The following is a 12,823-nucleotide window of genomic DNA, read 5'->3' on the forward strand; positions in this document are numbered from 1 at the left end:
ATTCATTGGCTATTCGGCCCTATCGGTACTCTTTACGGAATCAAACATGTACGGCTATTACTTTGAATTATGTTGCTTTCTATGCATTCATTCTTCCCGAAACAAATACCGGCACATGTAGCACACAATGCAATACCTTTTGTGATTTCTTTTGCAACTGCAATGATTGGTGATAATGACCTGAAAAGGCCTATATCATGCACCTACGCGATGAGTCCCAATGACGACGAATCTTTCATGATGTTGCCACTGATTTTATTTCTCGCAGAGTGCGCATAATGACTTGCATTCATTTTCGGCGACTCTCATGGTAGTTTTCGGTATGTCAACGACAGATTTGGCCGTTGTTTTTACAAATAGATAGAAAAAAATTTCTATTTATTAGAGTTAATTGAAACCATGAATGATCCCAAAAACTTGGCTGCAACCCCGTTGCATGGCATATATATTCCAACAGCGCTAATCATTGTGGGAATTTGTATCTTGAATTATGATTATCTCCCTCACACAATTGCAATTTTAGCGGTGTTTTTTACCGTTCAATTTACAATTGCCTGGTTCAAAAAGCCTGTTTTGAGCAGCACCGATTTCCAAAAGTATGAGCTACTAGACAAAACAGTGATATCCAGAAATTCTGCCATATACAGATTCAAGCTGCCAAACGAGACCGACACCCTAGACATCCCGATTGGCCACCACTTGGCTTGCAGATTTGTCATCGACGAAAAGGAGTACGTTCGCTACTACACACCTATTTCAAACCAGTTTGACGAAGGCTTTTTTGACTTGCTGGTGAAATCGTATCCGAATGGCACAGTGTCGAGGAAATTTGCAGGTCTGTTCCCTGGTCAGCAGGTGGAATTCAAGGGTCCTGTCGGCCGTATGTCGTATAAAACAAACATGGCCAGCCATATCACCATGATTGCCGGAGGATCCGGAATCACTCCTATGTTGCAAGTAATTGGATCTATCATTACTACACCTGCAGATGTGACCCGTGTGAAACTGATCTACGCCAATGAAACAGAAAATGACATCTTGCTGAAAGAAGAACTCGATGAGTTCGCAGAGAAGTATCCGAACTTTGAAGTAGTCTATCTGCTTAACAAGCCCCAGAAGCAATGGAATGGTCTGACGGGCTATGTCACGAAAGAACTTCTTGAAAGAGAGCTCCCGGCCCCAGAAGCCGATAAACGCATATTTGTTTGTGGTCCACTGGAAATGAGACAAAGAATCCTCGAGTATACGGAAGAGCTTGGATGGCCAAAAGGCGTCATCAGTTCCAAACAAGACGATCAGGTGTTCTGCTTCTGAATTCATCATATACACTCTATACATTAGGCTAATGTCTATTTACTCGATATCAGATTTCGAGGTTTTCAGCTCTTCAATCTTTTCGATCTCGTCCTCTTCCACAATGCCGTTCATTTTGAGCCAATCCAAACCGCTCAAAAACACTCCTTCTGGATCCACTTCACGTCTGACTTTCCTAAAAGTTTCGAGGTCTTCTCCAAACCACTCTTCCATCTTGTCTCTAAATCCAATCATCTCTCCATCTTTGTTGAATTTGCTAGCATCAGTGCCAATGAAGTTTTTGGCCCAGTGTGGCTTTCCACCAGCAGCTTCCATGGTCTCTTCGAAAGTGGCGTACCACTTACCAATAGGAACAGAAGTGTAGAATGGTCTGTACATGGTAGCGTTGATGTAAAGAGTCAGCTGACTATTTGTAACATTCTCTTGTGGAACCCAGTTCAATCTAGGGGTGTTGTCCAGCAATGGGCGCAAATTGTTTCCGTAGATAGGACCCGGCGATGTCGTCGTTCTGGTAGAAAGGTCTTGCTCAGCGGTGGAATTCGAGCATGTAGTGTTGGAACACCTCACCTCAATAGGCGCATGGACATAGAAATTGTTAGTCTTTGCTGCCTCGTTGATGGTGGCAGCTAGAGAGCGGAGAATCTCTGGGCCATTGGTAAGAGGAGCAGCCCACTCGTTGACGTACTGCGAAAATAAGCAGTCCATGTTCAACCCTTCGACGGATTCCTGAACAGCGATATCACCTTTTCCATAGGTTTCAGTAAGACCGTACTGTCTGGAGAACACAAATCTCTCAACATATGGAGTCAGGCGAGGCATGATATGAACGGAAATCCAAAGCAAAGACTCGTAAAAGAGTCTTCCAAACTTGGTTCCGTACCAGGATGGACGCGGCTTCGATATCGGCTCTGTAGATTTGGATGCTCTCCATAGAATACATCTCTGGGTGTATGGGAACCACCAAACTCTGACAAACTCGTCGCTTGTCCAGATGGAATCGAATCTTTCCAACAGAGTGTCAAAAGTTATCACCTCCTGTCTAGACTTGATTTGGTAGCGAGGAACAGTACGAATGGTCACATAGGCAATCAAACCAATCTTTCCAAGAGACAGACAAGCAGCACGGAATAATTCCGGTTTTTCAGTTGCAGAACACTTGACAAGTTCGCCAAGTCCATTGACGATAGTGATATCCACAACTTGCTGCGAGACTAGACCGTGGAAAGGAGACGATCCGTGTGTACCTGTGGAAATAATACCGGCAATTGATTGCTCACTGATGGATCCTAGATTCTGGATTGCAAGACCTTTGGTGGCTAATATTTGGTTCAGCTGATAAATGCGAATTCCGGCTTCCACAGTGAAATCGGTGTACATCCCATTTGGTCCAACTTTTTCCTCAACCACTTTATTGAATTTGTCCAAGTTGACGATCCAGTCTCTGCACATGGTTAAGTTCGAAGGAGAGTGTCCTGATCCAACAGTCATCACGGTGCGCCTATTCTTTCGTGCACAATTGACTATCTCTTTGATTTCGTCAATGCTCTGGGGCTGGAAATAGTATTCGGGCTTACAGTAGAAAGTCTTAGCCCAAGTACGGTGTATAAACCTTGGTACCACGCGTCCTTGAAGGCTAGCAGGCAGGGCCGGATTGCTCATAGCTAGAGATATGGAGTTACAGGTTTTAAACGTTATTGGAAAAAAAAACTTTGAAAATTTCGACGCGTCGAGGTGATGCGATTTGGCAGGAAGCGCAGGAAGCTCGATTTAAAGACTTCAAGCAATGATATAACATTCGGAAGGCTAAAGCACCATCAAATAGGGGCGCACGATCTTACCTTTGAGGACCAGGAACTGAAGCAAACTTACAACCACAGAAAAGTGCTACCTGGTAGACAGTCCCCGGTCAAGGAAACTGGATCATTAAAGAGGATCTGCTCCAGTCGAATTGCTCATGCGGCCGAACTAATCACGAGCTACCACATAGAGACGACAGACTCCAATTGGAATATTTGGCGGCCTGTGTGGAATTTCATTCTCAAATACGAAAAAGACACTCCTGCTATTTTTGAGCTGTTTGCGGATTATTTTGCGCAAAAAGACGACTTCTACTGCCATCGAATACCTGCAAACTGGCGGAACCTCGACAATTATAAACGTGGGACGTTTGTTGAACTGAATTCAATCAATCGCAAACATAGATTTGAGACATTCTACCAGCATGTATCGTTAGGTACGCTTTTTACTGATCTACAACGCTTAAAATTTGAGAACTTGGTTGTGTTATCGTTACAAGGCATAGATTTGACAAAAAGAAACCTTTGTCTAAATGTCCTTTCAAGCATGAGATATTTGAACGTTTCGCACGCAAATGTTAACGACCAGATGCTCAAAAGCTGGAGCATTAGCATGAAAAACGGAAATTTGAAAAGCCTCTGCTGCCTAATCTTGAACCACAATAACCTGGAAAAAGTCGATTGCATCCTGGACTCTCCCTTACAGTATCTTGAGATTGACATTGTGATCGAACATCCGCACTGGAGATCAAATACAAATTCCAAGCTAACTGTTCTTCCGGATGGACTAAAATTTGCGCAGATCATGGGCAAGGATTACTGCAATTCTCAGATCATTTTCGATTGTAAGGTATCGAGCACTGAAGGTAGCGAGTCGCTCGAGAAATTGTGGAAAAGCAGGTTTCAGTCATCAAATCCCAGCCGTCGAGTATTTCAGTATACCCGTATTGCCGACTCGAAGCCAAGTATTTTGTCAAGGCAGACCAAGTCCCGTCCAAAAGCGCGCGCAAAGAAACTCGATCTGAAGACATTTTTCGACATATAGCTCATTTATAAATAAACGGATCATTGATGACCTTGAGTAGTCGCTCAATCTTGTTGTGGCCCATACCTGAGATCTCTTCCAAGTTGTACTCGTTCGCCTCCTCGCACAGACTCTTGAAATTCTTGAAGCGGGAGATGAGTTTGACGGAATCTGTTTTGTTGATAGATCGTATGCTACTCATCATATCCACAATTCGTTGGTAGTAGTCTGCATCGCTAGCAATACTGTCTGTTTTTGCGGCTCCTTTGATCAGCTGGTTACCCACATTTAACTCGCACTGTTTCAAAAATGTCAAGTAATCGGCACATTGCTGAAATGACCACGCAAGCACTAGATTGAGCTCATTGAATAGGCATAGTTTATTCAACTCACGAATACTATCGTTCGAGTTGTCAACATCAACCAGAACCATTAATATGCGGTTGAGCCTTCTGTTGCTCCCATTATATGTGATCTTTTTTATCTTGTTGTAAATGTATTCCGGATGAAGTTTGTGATAACGTAGTGACAAAAACACAACAACACAATGCGAATTAATCAGGTAGTCTACGTCCTTTACCTTAGCGTTAAACTCGTATGCAACCTGTTTCAGTGATTGTAATAGAGGATTGCCGGTCTGATTTTGGTTGATTTGAATGGCACTGAATGTCTGCTTCTTAAGCGTCGTGTATTTGGCTGAATCCACGAGCTTATCCTCCTGATTGGAACCACGAATGATAATCTGTGGCGATGAAGCTCTCGTAGGACGCACTCTGACCGAGGCCTCGTACTGGGCAGGACGAAGAGAAGGCGCATCTATCACTCTGTCAAAGGTCGACTTGGATTTTTCAGGCCTTGGCAAGATAGAGGGAACGGCGTTATCCTGATCCGGATTCTCATCTCCCTCCTTCTGCCGCATTTTTGCGACATTTGCGAGAATACTGGCGAACGAGCTTGAGTCAGTATCCATGTTTGTAGTAAAGTTTTGAACTTGCACGACAGATATTTTTCAAGAAAATCCAAATCTTGTCATGAGCCAGAAGAGTACGTATTTCGAAATTGTATGCTAACGTTAAAGTTGATCTTACAAAACTTGAGCCCGAGCAGATACTTGAATTCAAACGCCAGCTGAACGGAGAGCTCGAGCACTTAGAAACTTCTTACCAAGCTTTGAAAACAGCACAGGCTAAATACCAGGACTGTGGAGATAATGTGCAACGGATCAATGCAAACGATAAGAAGGAACTGCTTGTACCTCTAACATCATCACTTTACGTTCCTGGAAAAGTGAAAGATAACGATAAATTTCTAATTGATGTTGGTACTGGCTACTATATCGAGAAAACCACTGAACAAGCTCTGACTTTTTTCCAAAACAGATTGACCAAGTTGACGGAAGATGCCAAAAAACTATCACAGCTAATCAATGAGAAGCTCCAGGCCTTGGAACGGGTGGATAGCATACTTAGAACGAAAATCATGGAAAGAGAGAAGAAGCAATAATATATATTAATAATCTAGTTTTTGAAGCGCTTCGTGGATGTAAGGCAGTAGCTTAGGAACCTTCAACACACTGTCTAGTAGGCTCTGTTTCTGTCCAATAAACAGCTCCTGGCCCTTTTTGGTTGCCATGAGCTCAGTAATCAGCAAGCTAGCGGAGGTGTTTATTTCCGTCAAGGCCAGGCTGTCGTTGAAACTGTATTGTACCGGATGGTACGGTTCTTGCATGTTGTTCTTGGAGTTTCCGCCACGGTCCGAGGCAGCAGCTCTATCCGTGAGTGCCTCGACCTTGCCCTGGTCGATATCCACAGGCACAGCTCTTGGTTCGATTCCTTTGATAATAAATTTTCGAGTTCCGTCAGGTAAAGTCAACACCATTGCGTTGGAATTTGGGAATGCGTGTTGTACATTCTTGATGAAATCAACGGCGGGAAGCAAGCGCAAGTTCGATCCTGCCGAAGAATATTTTTGGAACTGTGCTTCATATGATCTCCATAAGGAAATTTGTGTCACATCTCCTTCCTCAGTCGCCTTGTATGAGCATCTCATCCAGGCTGTGGCCCTGTTAGGTTCTGGAAGGTTATTCAGAGCAGTAATAAGGTTTTCTGGTAGAAGAGGAGGATTTGTCGGACTTTCCTCTTTCGATCTTTTTGCGAGCTTCAACATAGGCATTTCCTGCGTGAATTCAGTCTTGTACTTTTGCTTGTAGGTTAGCAGTCTTGGGAGGAATGTCTGAAAGACAAAGCAGTTAGTTGAATTCTTTAGGAGTTTCGCCGAGCGTCCTGGCAGGATAAATTGATATAAGAAATCCAAAGCCGTAATGAGCAACTCATCGTTGTCATTGTCCTCATTCACGGCAAAGGCAAGATAGGAGACCACGCGGTCCACAAGTTCGTCGTCTAGATGGTCAGCGGCGTCACCTTCCTTTCTGGTGTTGTACATGAGTCTACTCAATGATCTGAGTGCGGTGATTATCACAGATCGATCTTGCACGGTTTGTAGAAGATTTGTGAGAGACAAAAACAACGGATCGTCAAGTGGGGCTGGTGCCAAATATGATGAAATGGCCTCTATGATATCCATCGAATACCTAAGAAGCTCTTTGAGTTGCTCGTATGATTCACTAGTGAAATTGTTGTCCAAAATCACTCGATGGTTCACAACTTTCATGAGAACCTCTTTGATCTTGAAGTTCATAGAAATGACCTGCGAGTTGTCAATGTCTTGGACAGTGTTACGGATTATCAATGCGGCATCAAGGGCTCTATTGATGTCCCCATTTTCTGCCTGGGGATCAAAGGCTTTGCAATCAAAAAAATGTGATAGAGGCTCAATTAAAAACGCAAAACCGCTTTTGAACTTCAAAAGTTCAGGATTGTCCTTGGAAATGAAAACAAGGTGTCCAAGATAATGATCTATTTCTTCGTCAATACCAGATTCGAATGCCAATTGGATTCGCTCAACCTCAGGAGGTCCCTTGTAGTTCGTGCCAGACACATTGTAGTAGTTGTATACATCGTTTTTGAGCTGTCTATTGCTCTCTAAAAAGCGCATCTCCTGGTCTCTGGAGGCCACGGGCTCTAGAGGCATGACACGCACTGGTGTCACAATTGGCATTTCACTGCCATTACGCGACTCGTGCGAAGGCGGCGTGTAGGATTTGATATTATACATGATTTGAAAGTTTGTTTTTTGTGGAAATATTTTCAGTGCGTAATAGTGACGTAAGCACTTCACTTTTAATACCACAGAAGACGCTGAGCATTCATCAAGAAAGAGCAATCTGAGAGATCTCAATTCAGACTTGCGGTATCTTTCATCTCTAGAGATCCAAACCTTAGAGTCTTCAGATTTTTGATTTTTACGATACCGCTACTATTATGGTTGCTGCTGGATCAGAACTAGATAATGAACTATTAGAGTACGCTCGTAACAACTTGCGTCATGTTCCCGACACTCCAGAGTACGCCAAAATGATTTCTGGAATGTTGTATGACCCGATGAATCCCTTGCTAGAGGATGGAAGGGCACTATCCTCCGATTTGTCTGTCGATTTTGCCAATATTCGTCGAAGAGATTACAGTTCTCTCGAGGAGTGGAAAAAAGCAAAGGCCAGCTTTATCCAGAGATTCTTTGGCAAAGCTGGGGCAAACTGCTTTGTGGAGCCTCCGTTCAGCTGTGATTACGGCTATAACATTGCTGTGGGAGACAATTTCTACGCCAACTACAACGCTTCATTTTTGGACGTGTCTTTGATTTTAATTGGGGATGATTGTCTGCTTGGTCCCAACGTTACGTTATGCACAGCTGGCCACCCATTAGATGTCAATTATCGGGCTAAAGGCCAAGAGTTCGGCTTGCCAATAAGGATCGGAGACAATTGCTGGCTAGGGGCCAATTGTGTTATTTTGCCAGGTGTTACTCTAGGCGATAATGTTGTTGTGGGTGCAGGAGCTGTTGTGACGAAAGATGTGGAAAGCAACACGCTAGTTTTAGGGGTTCCTGCCAAAGTGGTGAAGAAGCTCGATCCACTCAAAGAAGGCCAAATATAAAGGCCGTTGGCTGCAGAGATGGTCAATTTCAAAAACTTTATATGAGCATAGTAGCTTAAGACTTTCTTTGAAAATATTACTTCCGTATTGTATCTACCAGCCAAGTATGCACATAGGTGACTAATGATCTATGCCTACAACAAACAGTGGGTTTGGCCGAGTGGTTAAGGCGTCACGTTCAGGTCGTGATTTCGTTAAGAAGCAAGAGTTCGAACCTCTTAGCCCACATTTTTTTTCCTCCATGTTTTTCACTTGATCAAAAATATACATCAATACGAAAAATAGCACCTAAAATGGAATGTCAAGCAAATCGTCAGCCTTGACAAACCTACCATTGCTTTGTTCTCCCAGAACATCAATTGCGACAAGAACTTGCTCTGCAGCTAATGCAGGCAACACAGTTTTGAATTGTATCTTATTCTTGACATCGATGTCTCCAAACTTGAGTTTTTCCTTCACATTTTCTGTCAGGATAGTTCCTGGATGGATAGCCACAATTGTGAAATGGTTGCTGTGCTGCTCCTCGCTGAGTTTTTTGACGGCGTAGTTCAAAGCTGCTTTGGATTGTCCATATGCACCAAAAGGAATAGACAGCAGTGTTTGAGCAGAACCTGCAGCGCATGAAATGAAGAATACCTTTCTGGTGAACTTTGTCAGCATAAATGGATGAATCTTTTGGTAGACCAAAATGGGACCTAGCGCATTGGTGGTATAATGCTCAAGCCAGGCCTCTCTGCTGCATTCTAAAACGCTACCAAACGACTCTGCTATTCCAGCGCTGATTATGGCAATATCAATTGCATCTGTGAAATTCTTGATTTCGTGAGGTAAATTATCGATTGAGTGTTGTGCTGCAATGTCAAGCTGTATAGCTTCAACATTTGGCTTTTCTGCCAGACTAAGCAATTGGCCCGAAGTTTCCACTGATCTGTAGGTAGTAATCACATAGTTTGAATCCTTTGTGCTCAGTTGGTTAGCAATCTCGTATCCAAGGCCCCTAGAAGCGCCAACAACTAAGTATACAGTTTTGTCCATTTTTTAGGCTGATAGAGAAAAGGGCAAGAAACTACTCTATTATATACTAGGGCAGCCGCAATAAGATCCATAGGCCACGCCGCATTAAATTCACCTGTCTCTTTACCAGCTAGCTGCCTTAAACAGTGTGAGATGTTTGCTCTTAAGCGAGCCGCATAGCTACAATTGTTAATTGCTTGGACCCCCTACTAAGAAAAAGCAACGAAGTGTAGGAGATAGCAATAACCTGGATACTAAGGCGGGTCACAATATTGCACACAATTTAAACTCCTTCGATTCGGGAGCAATGTGAACTCATACTATCTCCGAAATGGTTGGCTTCCAAACCAGTTATTCTCCTGATTACTTCTACTAAAACTCTGATGATTCCAGGACGCCAAAATTAAATGTGAAAAATTAAAAATGGTTTAATTCAATACATCCATCTATAGCTAGGATTGGATGGGCCTTCTGCCAGTAAATATGTTGGAACGTCTCTAAAGGTCAATTTTGTACCCTGAGCCTTATCCCGACGCTTGTTATCGATCACCATGTAGATGGTTATCAAAATAATTGTGATAAGAGCCGCACCACCAAAAGCTGCGGTGATTCCTAGTGCAGGAATATATTTTGGAGCATCCTTAGCTCTGAAAATATTACTTGCAATCAGCCCAGAGGCGTTGGCAAGAGGAATACCAATAGCCGATATCACCATTCTTCTGTTTTCATTTGGCGTGTTATTGTTATACCAGGTGGATGTCAAAACTGAAGAAGCGGAGACACCAGTGGTCATGAGAAAGCAAGAGAAATAAGCAATCCCCGTGTGGGTTGCCGAGTCGATAGTTCCAAAAACTACAAACCCAATGAGGGTGGACGCAACAGCAATTCCAACAAACAAAGAACGAGTTCTAGTGTAGTCGGAAGCAAAGCATAATATCATTAGGGAAATAGCACCCCAGACATTTGGGGCAACTGTGTAGAGGTTGGTGATGACCGTTCCGTGACCAAGTGACTGCACAATTTGAGGGAACCAGTTGCTGTAGGAGTTCAATGGAACTCCTATGCAAATTTCTTGGAACATCCACATGACTGCGACAGGGTGTTTGAACACCTTCAGAGAGTCTTTAATTGATAGTTTGTCTCCAACCATGGAACTTGAATCTGTCGATATTCTCCACACAGCACATTCTCTCTCCTCTTCTGTGAGGAACTTCACCTGTTGAACGGATCTTGGCAGGTACAAAAACGCAACCACAGAAAATGCGACCGTCAACGCTCCCTCAATGAGGAACAAAATTTGCCAACCGTGCAGACGAGAACTTTCAATTTGAAAAACACCGTAGGATAACAGTCCGGAGAATGCGTTAGCAATGTTGAAGGCACCATAGAAAATAGAAAGTCTTCTGGCCAATTCTGCTCTACGGTAGAATGTACTCAAGTAATAGACGATTCCCGGGAAAAAGGCCGACTCACACATTCCGAGAAACCATCTTCCGGCAACCAGCGAGCCGTAATCAAAAGCTGAAACAAGGAGCAATGTAATGCTTCCAAAGCTGAACATCATGATTGGAATCACATTGGCTGCATTATATTTTTTGATCAGTAACGAAAGTGGAAAGGCACAGAGGACGAAAGGTATATAGAAGATAGAGAGCATCGTATTCCACTGCTGTCCCACAATATTGAGGTCACTATCAATACCGTCCGTTTTGGCATTGGATATATTGGATTTGTCCAAGGAATTGAAAAGGTACATCAAGGCTGTCAAAGGTAGAATCCGGTAATCGAATTTTCGGCAGATTCTTCTTTCGAGCTTATGATCGAGCACTCTGGCTCCCTCACGCACCTCGACAATTTCCCCTTCCTGAACAATTGACTTGACCTCTTCGACTGTGTCGTCCTTGACAGTTGACATTCCAAAAATTGGCACAATCCAGTTTTTCGTCGAAATTTATATTATCTCTCCTGACACGGCAGTGTTTATGCACGGCTTATCTGAACTTTTGGATATGCACGTCTTCAAAATTTCTGCACTGATTGTGAAATGTTTCAATGGCCATCAGAAATGAAATGCCTGACGGTGTATAGGGGTTTTCTAAAGTAAATTTTTTATTATTATGGTATGCAAGATAATGCAATTCTCGGGCGGATCTTTTGCTTATATTTGATTAATTTTCGCTCAGTCCTTGTCAAGTACACATCGACCGTTAACGTACACCTTTCTCACGTTTCTATCATCTCCGTTGAAAACCCACTTATCAATGAGATCCTGGAACCTGGAACAATGTAATGGGTCTCCAGAGAGTAATCCCTCAACAGATGGGTTTAGGAAGTCAAATAGGTCAACAGGAGACCCTTCGGTGTCTAGGTCTATCAGCTGACACTCCCACTTTTTTCCCACAGCAAATGATCCAACCTCTTGCTCCATACCCATCACCTTTGCTCCACCGAGGGTCGCTAGATAAAGCGACTCGTTGACCGATATCTTATCGTGGTCAGATTTGGTCTTCATGGCAACATGTCGAGAAACAAGGACTGCATGTCTTGCCGTGGTGAGCATTGACGGGGAAAATCCACCTGACACGTCGGTTCCAAGACCAACTTTTGATCCGCTGTCAATTATCCATCTCAGCCTTGCTTCTCCTGAGGTAAGACAGCTATTAGACGTTGGACAATGCGAAACAGAGCTCTTTCGCTCATTAATCAGCTTCAGATCTTCATTGCTCAAAAAAATACAGTGTCCCAGAATGGTGTTCTCGGTAAGAAGTTTGTGCGAGTCGTAGATCTCGCTGTAGGTTTTGCAGCGAGGAAACATTTTTAAAATTTGCTCAACTTCGTCCTCAGTCTCACTAAGATGTGCTTGAATTGGAAGGCTCTGTTCACAGCTTTGTTTTGCAAGCCACAGCATAAAGTCTGGTGAGCACTTATTAGCGTTCCGCGGACTTAATATTGGTTTAAGAAGTGTGTAGTGTGGGTCTATGCTTTTCACGTGCTCAATCACGGTCTTGGTAGACTGTATTCCGTCACTTAGGCCATGGTCTGTGTATTCCTTCTTTGCACAGTCCATACAGCTTCTCCCAATATATGCACGCTGGCCATGTTTGAAAGCACAGTCAGCGAGGATATTAGTAGCAGTTGTATGGATAGTGGCATAGTACGCACAAAAAGTAGTCCCGTTAGAGAGTGTCTTTTGAACAACTCTATCGTAAACGTCCTTTGCTTTTATGGGGTCCTCTAATGCCATTTCGACTGGATATGTGTACTTGGTCAGCCAGGAGAACAGGGTAGAGCTACCAAATACTCCACAGTTGGGAAATTGAGGAGCGTGAATATGGGTGTCTATGAAGCCAGGAATGAAAAATTTCTTGAATCCGGAGGTGGTCATATCAACAATCTTAATGTTCTGGACGGCTGGATTGTAACTTCGGGCTTCACTTTCGATAGTTGTCAGCAAAGGTCCTGTTCCTATGTATGTGATGATTCCGCGGCTATCTACGCCTATCCTTGCGTTTGGAATCACCTCGAGGTCTCCTAATTTAGGAGTGTGAACAAGCATCCCATAGTAGACTGTGAATCCGATTGTCTCCAAAGCTTTTGATTGCAACATCTCGTGGAAGAAGCCT

The 12,823-nt window shown here is 43.4% G+C and overlaps 10 protein-coding genes across 10 annotated transcripts; 4 read left to right on the top strand and 6 right to left on the bottom strand.

Annotated features, from left to right (window-relative positions):
- Nucleotides 1–399: 399 nt before the first annotated feature.
- On the top strand, nucleotides 400–1,314 carry KL928_000773 (uncharacterized protein; the record flags this gene model as incomplete). Its single annotated transcript, XM_043206505.1, has 1 exon — nucleotides 400–1,314. The coding sequence occupies one exon, from the start codon at nucleotides 400–402 to the stop codon at nucleotides 1,312–1,314; it is 915 nt and encodes a 304-aa protein (XP_043062668.1).
- A 39-nt stretch (nucleotides 1,315–1,353) lies between these two features.
- Nucleotides 1,354–2,973, bottom strand: KL928_000774 (uncharacterized protein; the record flags this gene model as incomplete). Its single annotated transcript, XM_043206506.1, has 1 exon — nucleotides 1,354–2,973. The coding sequence occupies one exon, from the start codon at nucleotides 2,971–2,973 to the stop codon at nucleotides 1,354–1,356; it is 1,620 nt and encodes a 539-aa protein (XP_043062669.1).
- A 75-nt stretch (nucleotides 2,974–3,048) lies between these two features.
- KL928_000775 (uncharacterized protein) lies at nucleotides 3,049–4,155 on the top strand (the record flags this gene model as incomplete). The annotated part of the gene is made up of 1 exon (XM_043206507.1): nucleotides 3,049–4,155. One exon carries the CDS (start codon nucleotides 3,049–3,051, stop codon nucleotides 4,153–4,155), a length of 1,107 nt encoding a protein of 368 aa, XP_043062670.1.
- A 1-nt stretch (nucleotide 4,156) lies between these two features.
- KL928_000776 (uncharacterized protein) lies at nucleotides 4,157–5,104 on the bottom strand (the record flags this gene model as incomplete). Its single annotated transcript, XM_043206508.1, has 1 exon — nucleotides 4,157–5,104. One exon carries the CDS (start codon nucleotides 5,102–5,104, stop codon nucleotides 4,157–4,159), a length of 948 nt encoding a protein of 315 aa, XP_043062671.1.
- Nucleotides 5,105–5,165: 61 nt separating this feature from the next.
- Nucleotides 5,166–5,637, top strand: KL928_000777 (uncharacterized protein; the record flags this gene model as incomplete). The annotated part of the gene is made up of 2 exons (XM_043206509.1): nucleotides 5,166–5,178; nucleotides 5,288–5,637. 2 exons carry the CDS (start codon nucleotides 5,166–5,168, stop codon nucleotides 5,635–5,637), a joined length of 363 nt encoding a protein of 120 aa, XP_043062672.1.
- Nucleotides 5,638–5,643: 6 nt separating this feature from the next.
- Nucleotides 5,644–7,308, bottom strand: KL928_000778 (uncharacterized protein; the record flags this gene model as incomplete). Its single annotated transcript, XM_043206510.1, has 1 exon — nucleotides 5,644–7,308. The coding sequence occupies one exon, from the start codon at nucleotides 7,306–7,308 to the stop codon at nucleotides 5,644–5,646; it is 1,665 nt and encodes a 554-aa protein (XP_043062673.1).
- A 206-nt stretch (nucleotides 7,309–7,514) lies between these two features.
- On the top strand, nucleotides 7,515–8,186 carry KL928_000779 (uncharacterized protein; the record flags this gene model as incomplete). The annotated part of the gene is made up of 1 exon (XM_043206511.1): nucleotides 7,515–8,186. The coding sequence occupies one exon, from the start codon at nucleotides 7,515–7,517 to the stop codon at nucleotides 8,184–8,186; it is 672 nt and encodes a 223-aa protein (XP_043062674.1).
- A 288-nt stretch (nucleotides 8,187–8,474) lies between these two features.
- KL928_000780 (uncharacterized protein) lies at nucleotides 8,475–9,221 on the bottom strand (the record flags this gene model as incomplete). Its single annotated transcript, XM_043206513.1, has 1 exon — nucleotides 8,475–9,221. One exon carries the CDS (start codon nucleotides 9,219–9,221, stop codon nucleotides 8,475–8,477), a length of 747 nt encoding a protein of 248 aa, XP_043062675.1.
- Nucleotides 9,222–9,633: 412 nt separating this feature from the next.
- On the bottom strand, nucleotides 9,634–11,115 carry KL928_000781 (uncharacterized protein; the record flags this gene model as incomplete). The annotated part of the gene is made up of 1 exon (XM_043206514.1): nucleotides 9,634–11,115. One exon carries the CDS (start codon nucleotides 11,113–11,115, stop codon nucleotides 9,634–9,636), a length of 1,482 nt encoding a protein of 493 aa, XP_043062676.1.
- A 264-nt stretch (nucleotides 11,116–11,379) lies between these two features.
- KL928_000782 (uncharacterized protein) lies at nucleotides 11,380–12,807 on the bottom strand (the record flags this gene model as incomplete). Its single annotated transcript, XM_043206515.1, has 1 exon — nucleotides 11,380–12,807. One exon carries the CDS (start codon nucleotides 12,805–12,807, stop codon nucleotides 11,380–11,382), a length of 1,428 nt encoding a protein of 475 aa, XP_043062677.1.
- Between the last annotated feature and the right edge of the window lie 16 nt (nucleotides 12,808–12,823).

Source organism: Ogataea angusta, assembly GCF_019207475.1.
Source record: "Ogataea angusta isolate 61-244 chromosome Unknown 61-244_NODE_1_length_1302399_cov_90.877568, whole genome shotgun sequence".
In the NCBI taxonomy this organism is placed as follows: Eukaryota; Fungi; Ascomycota; class Pichiomycetes; order Pichiales; family Pichiaceae; genus Ogataea; species Ogataea angusta.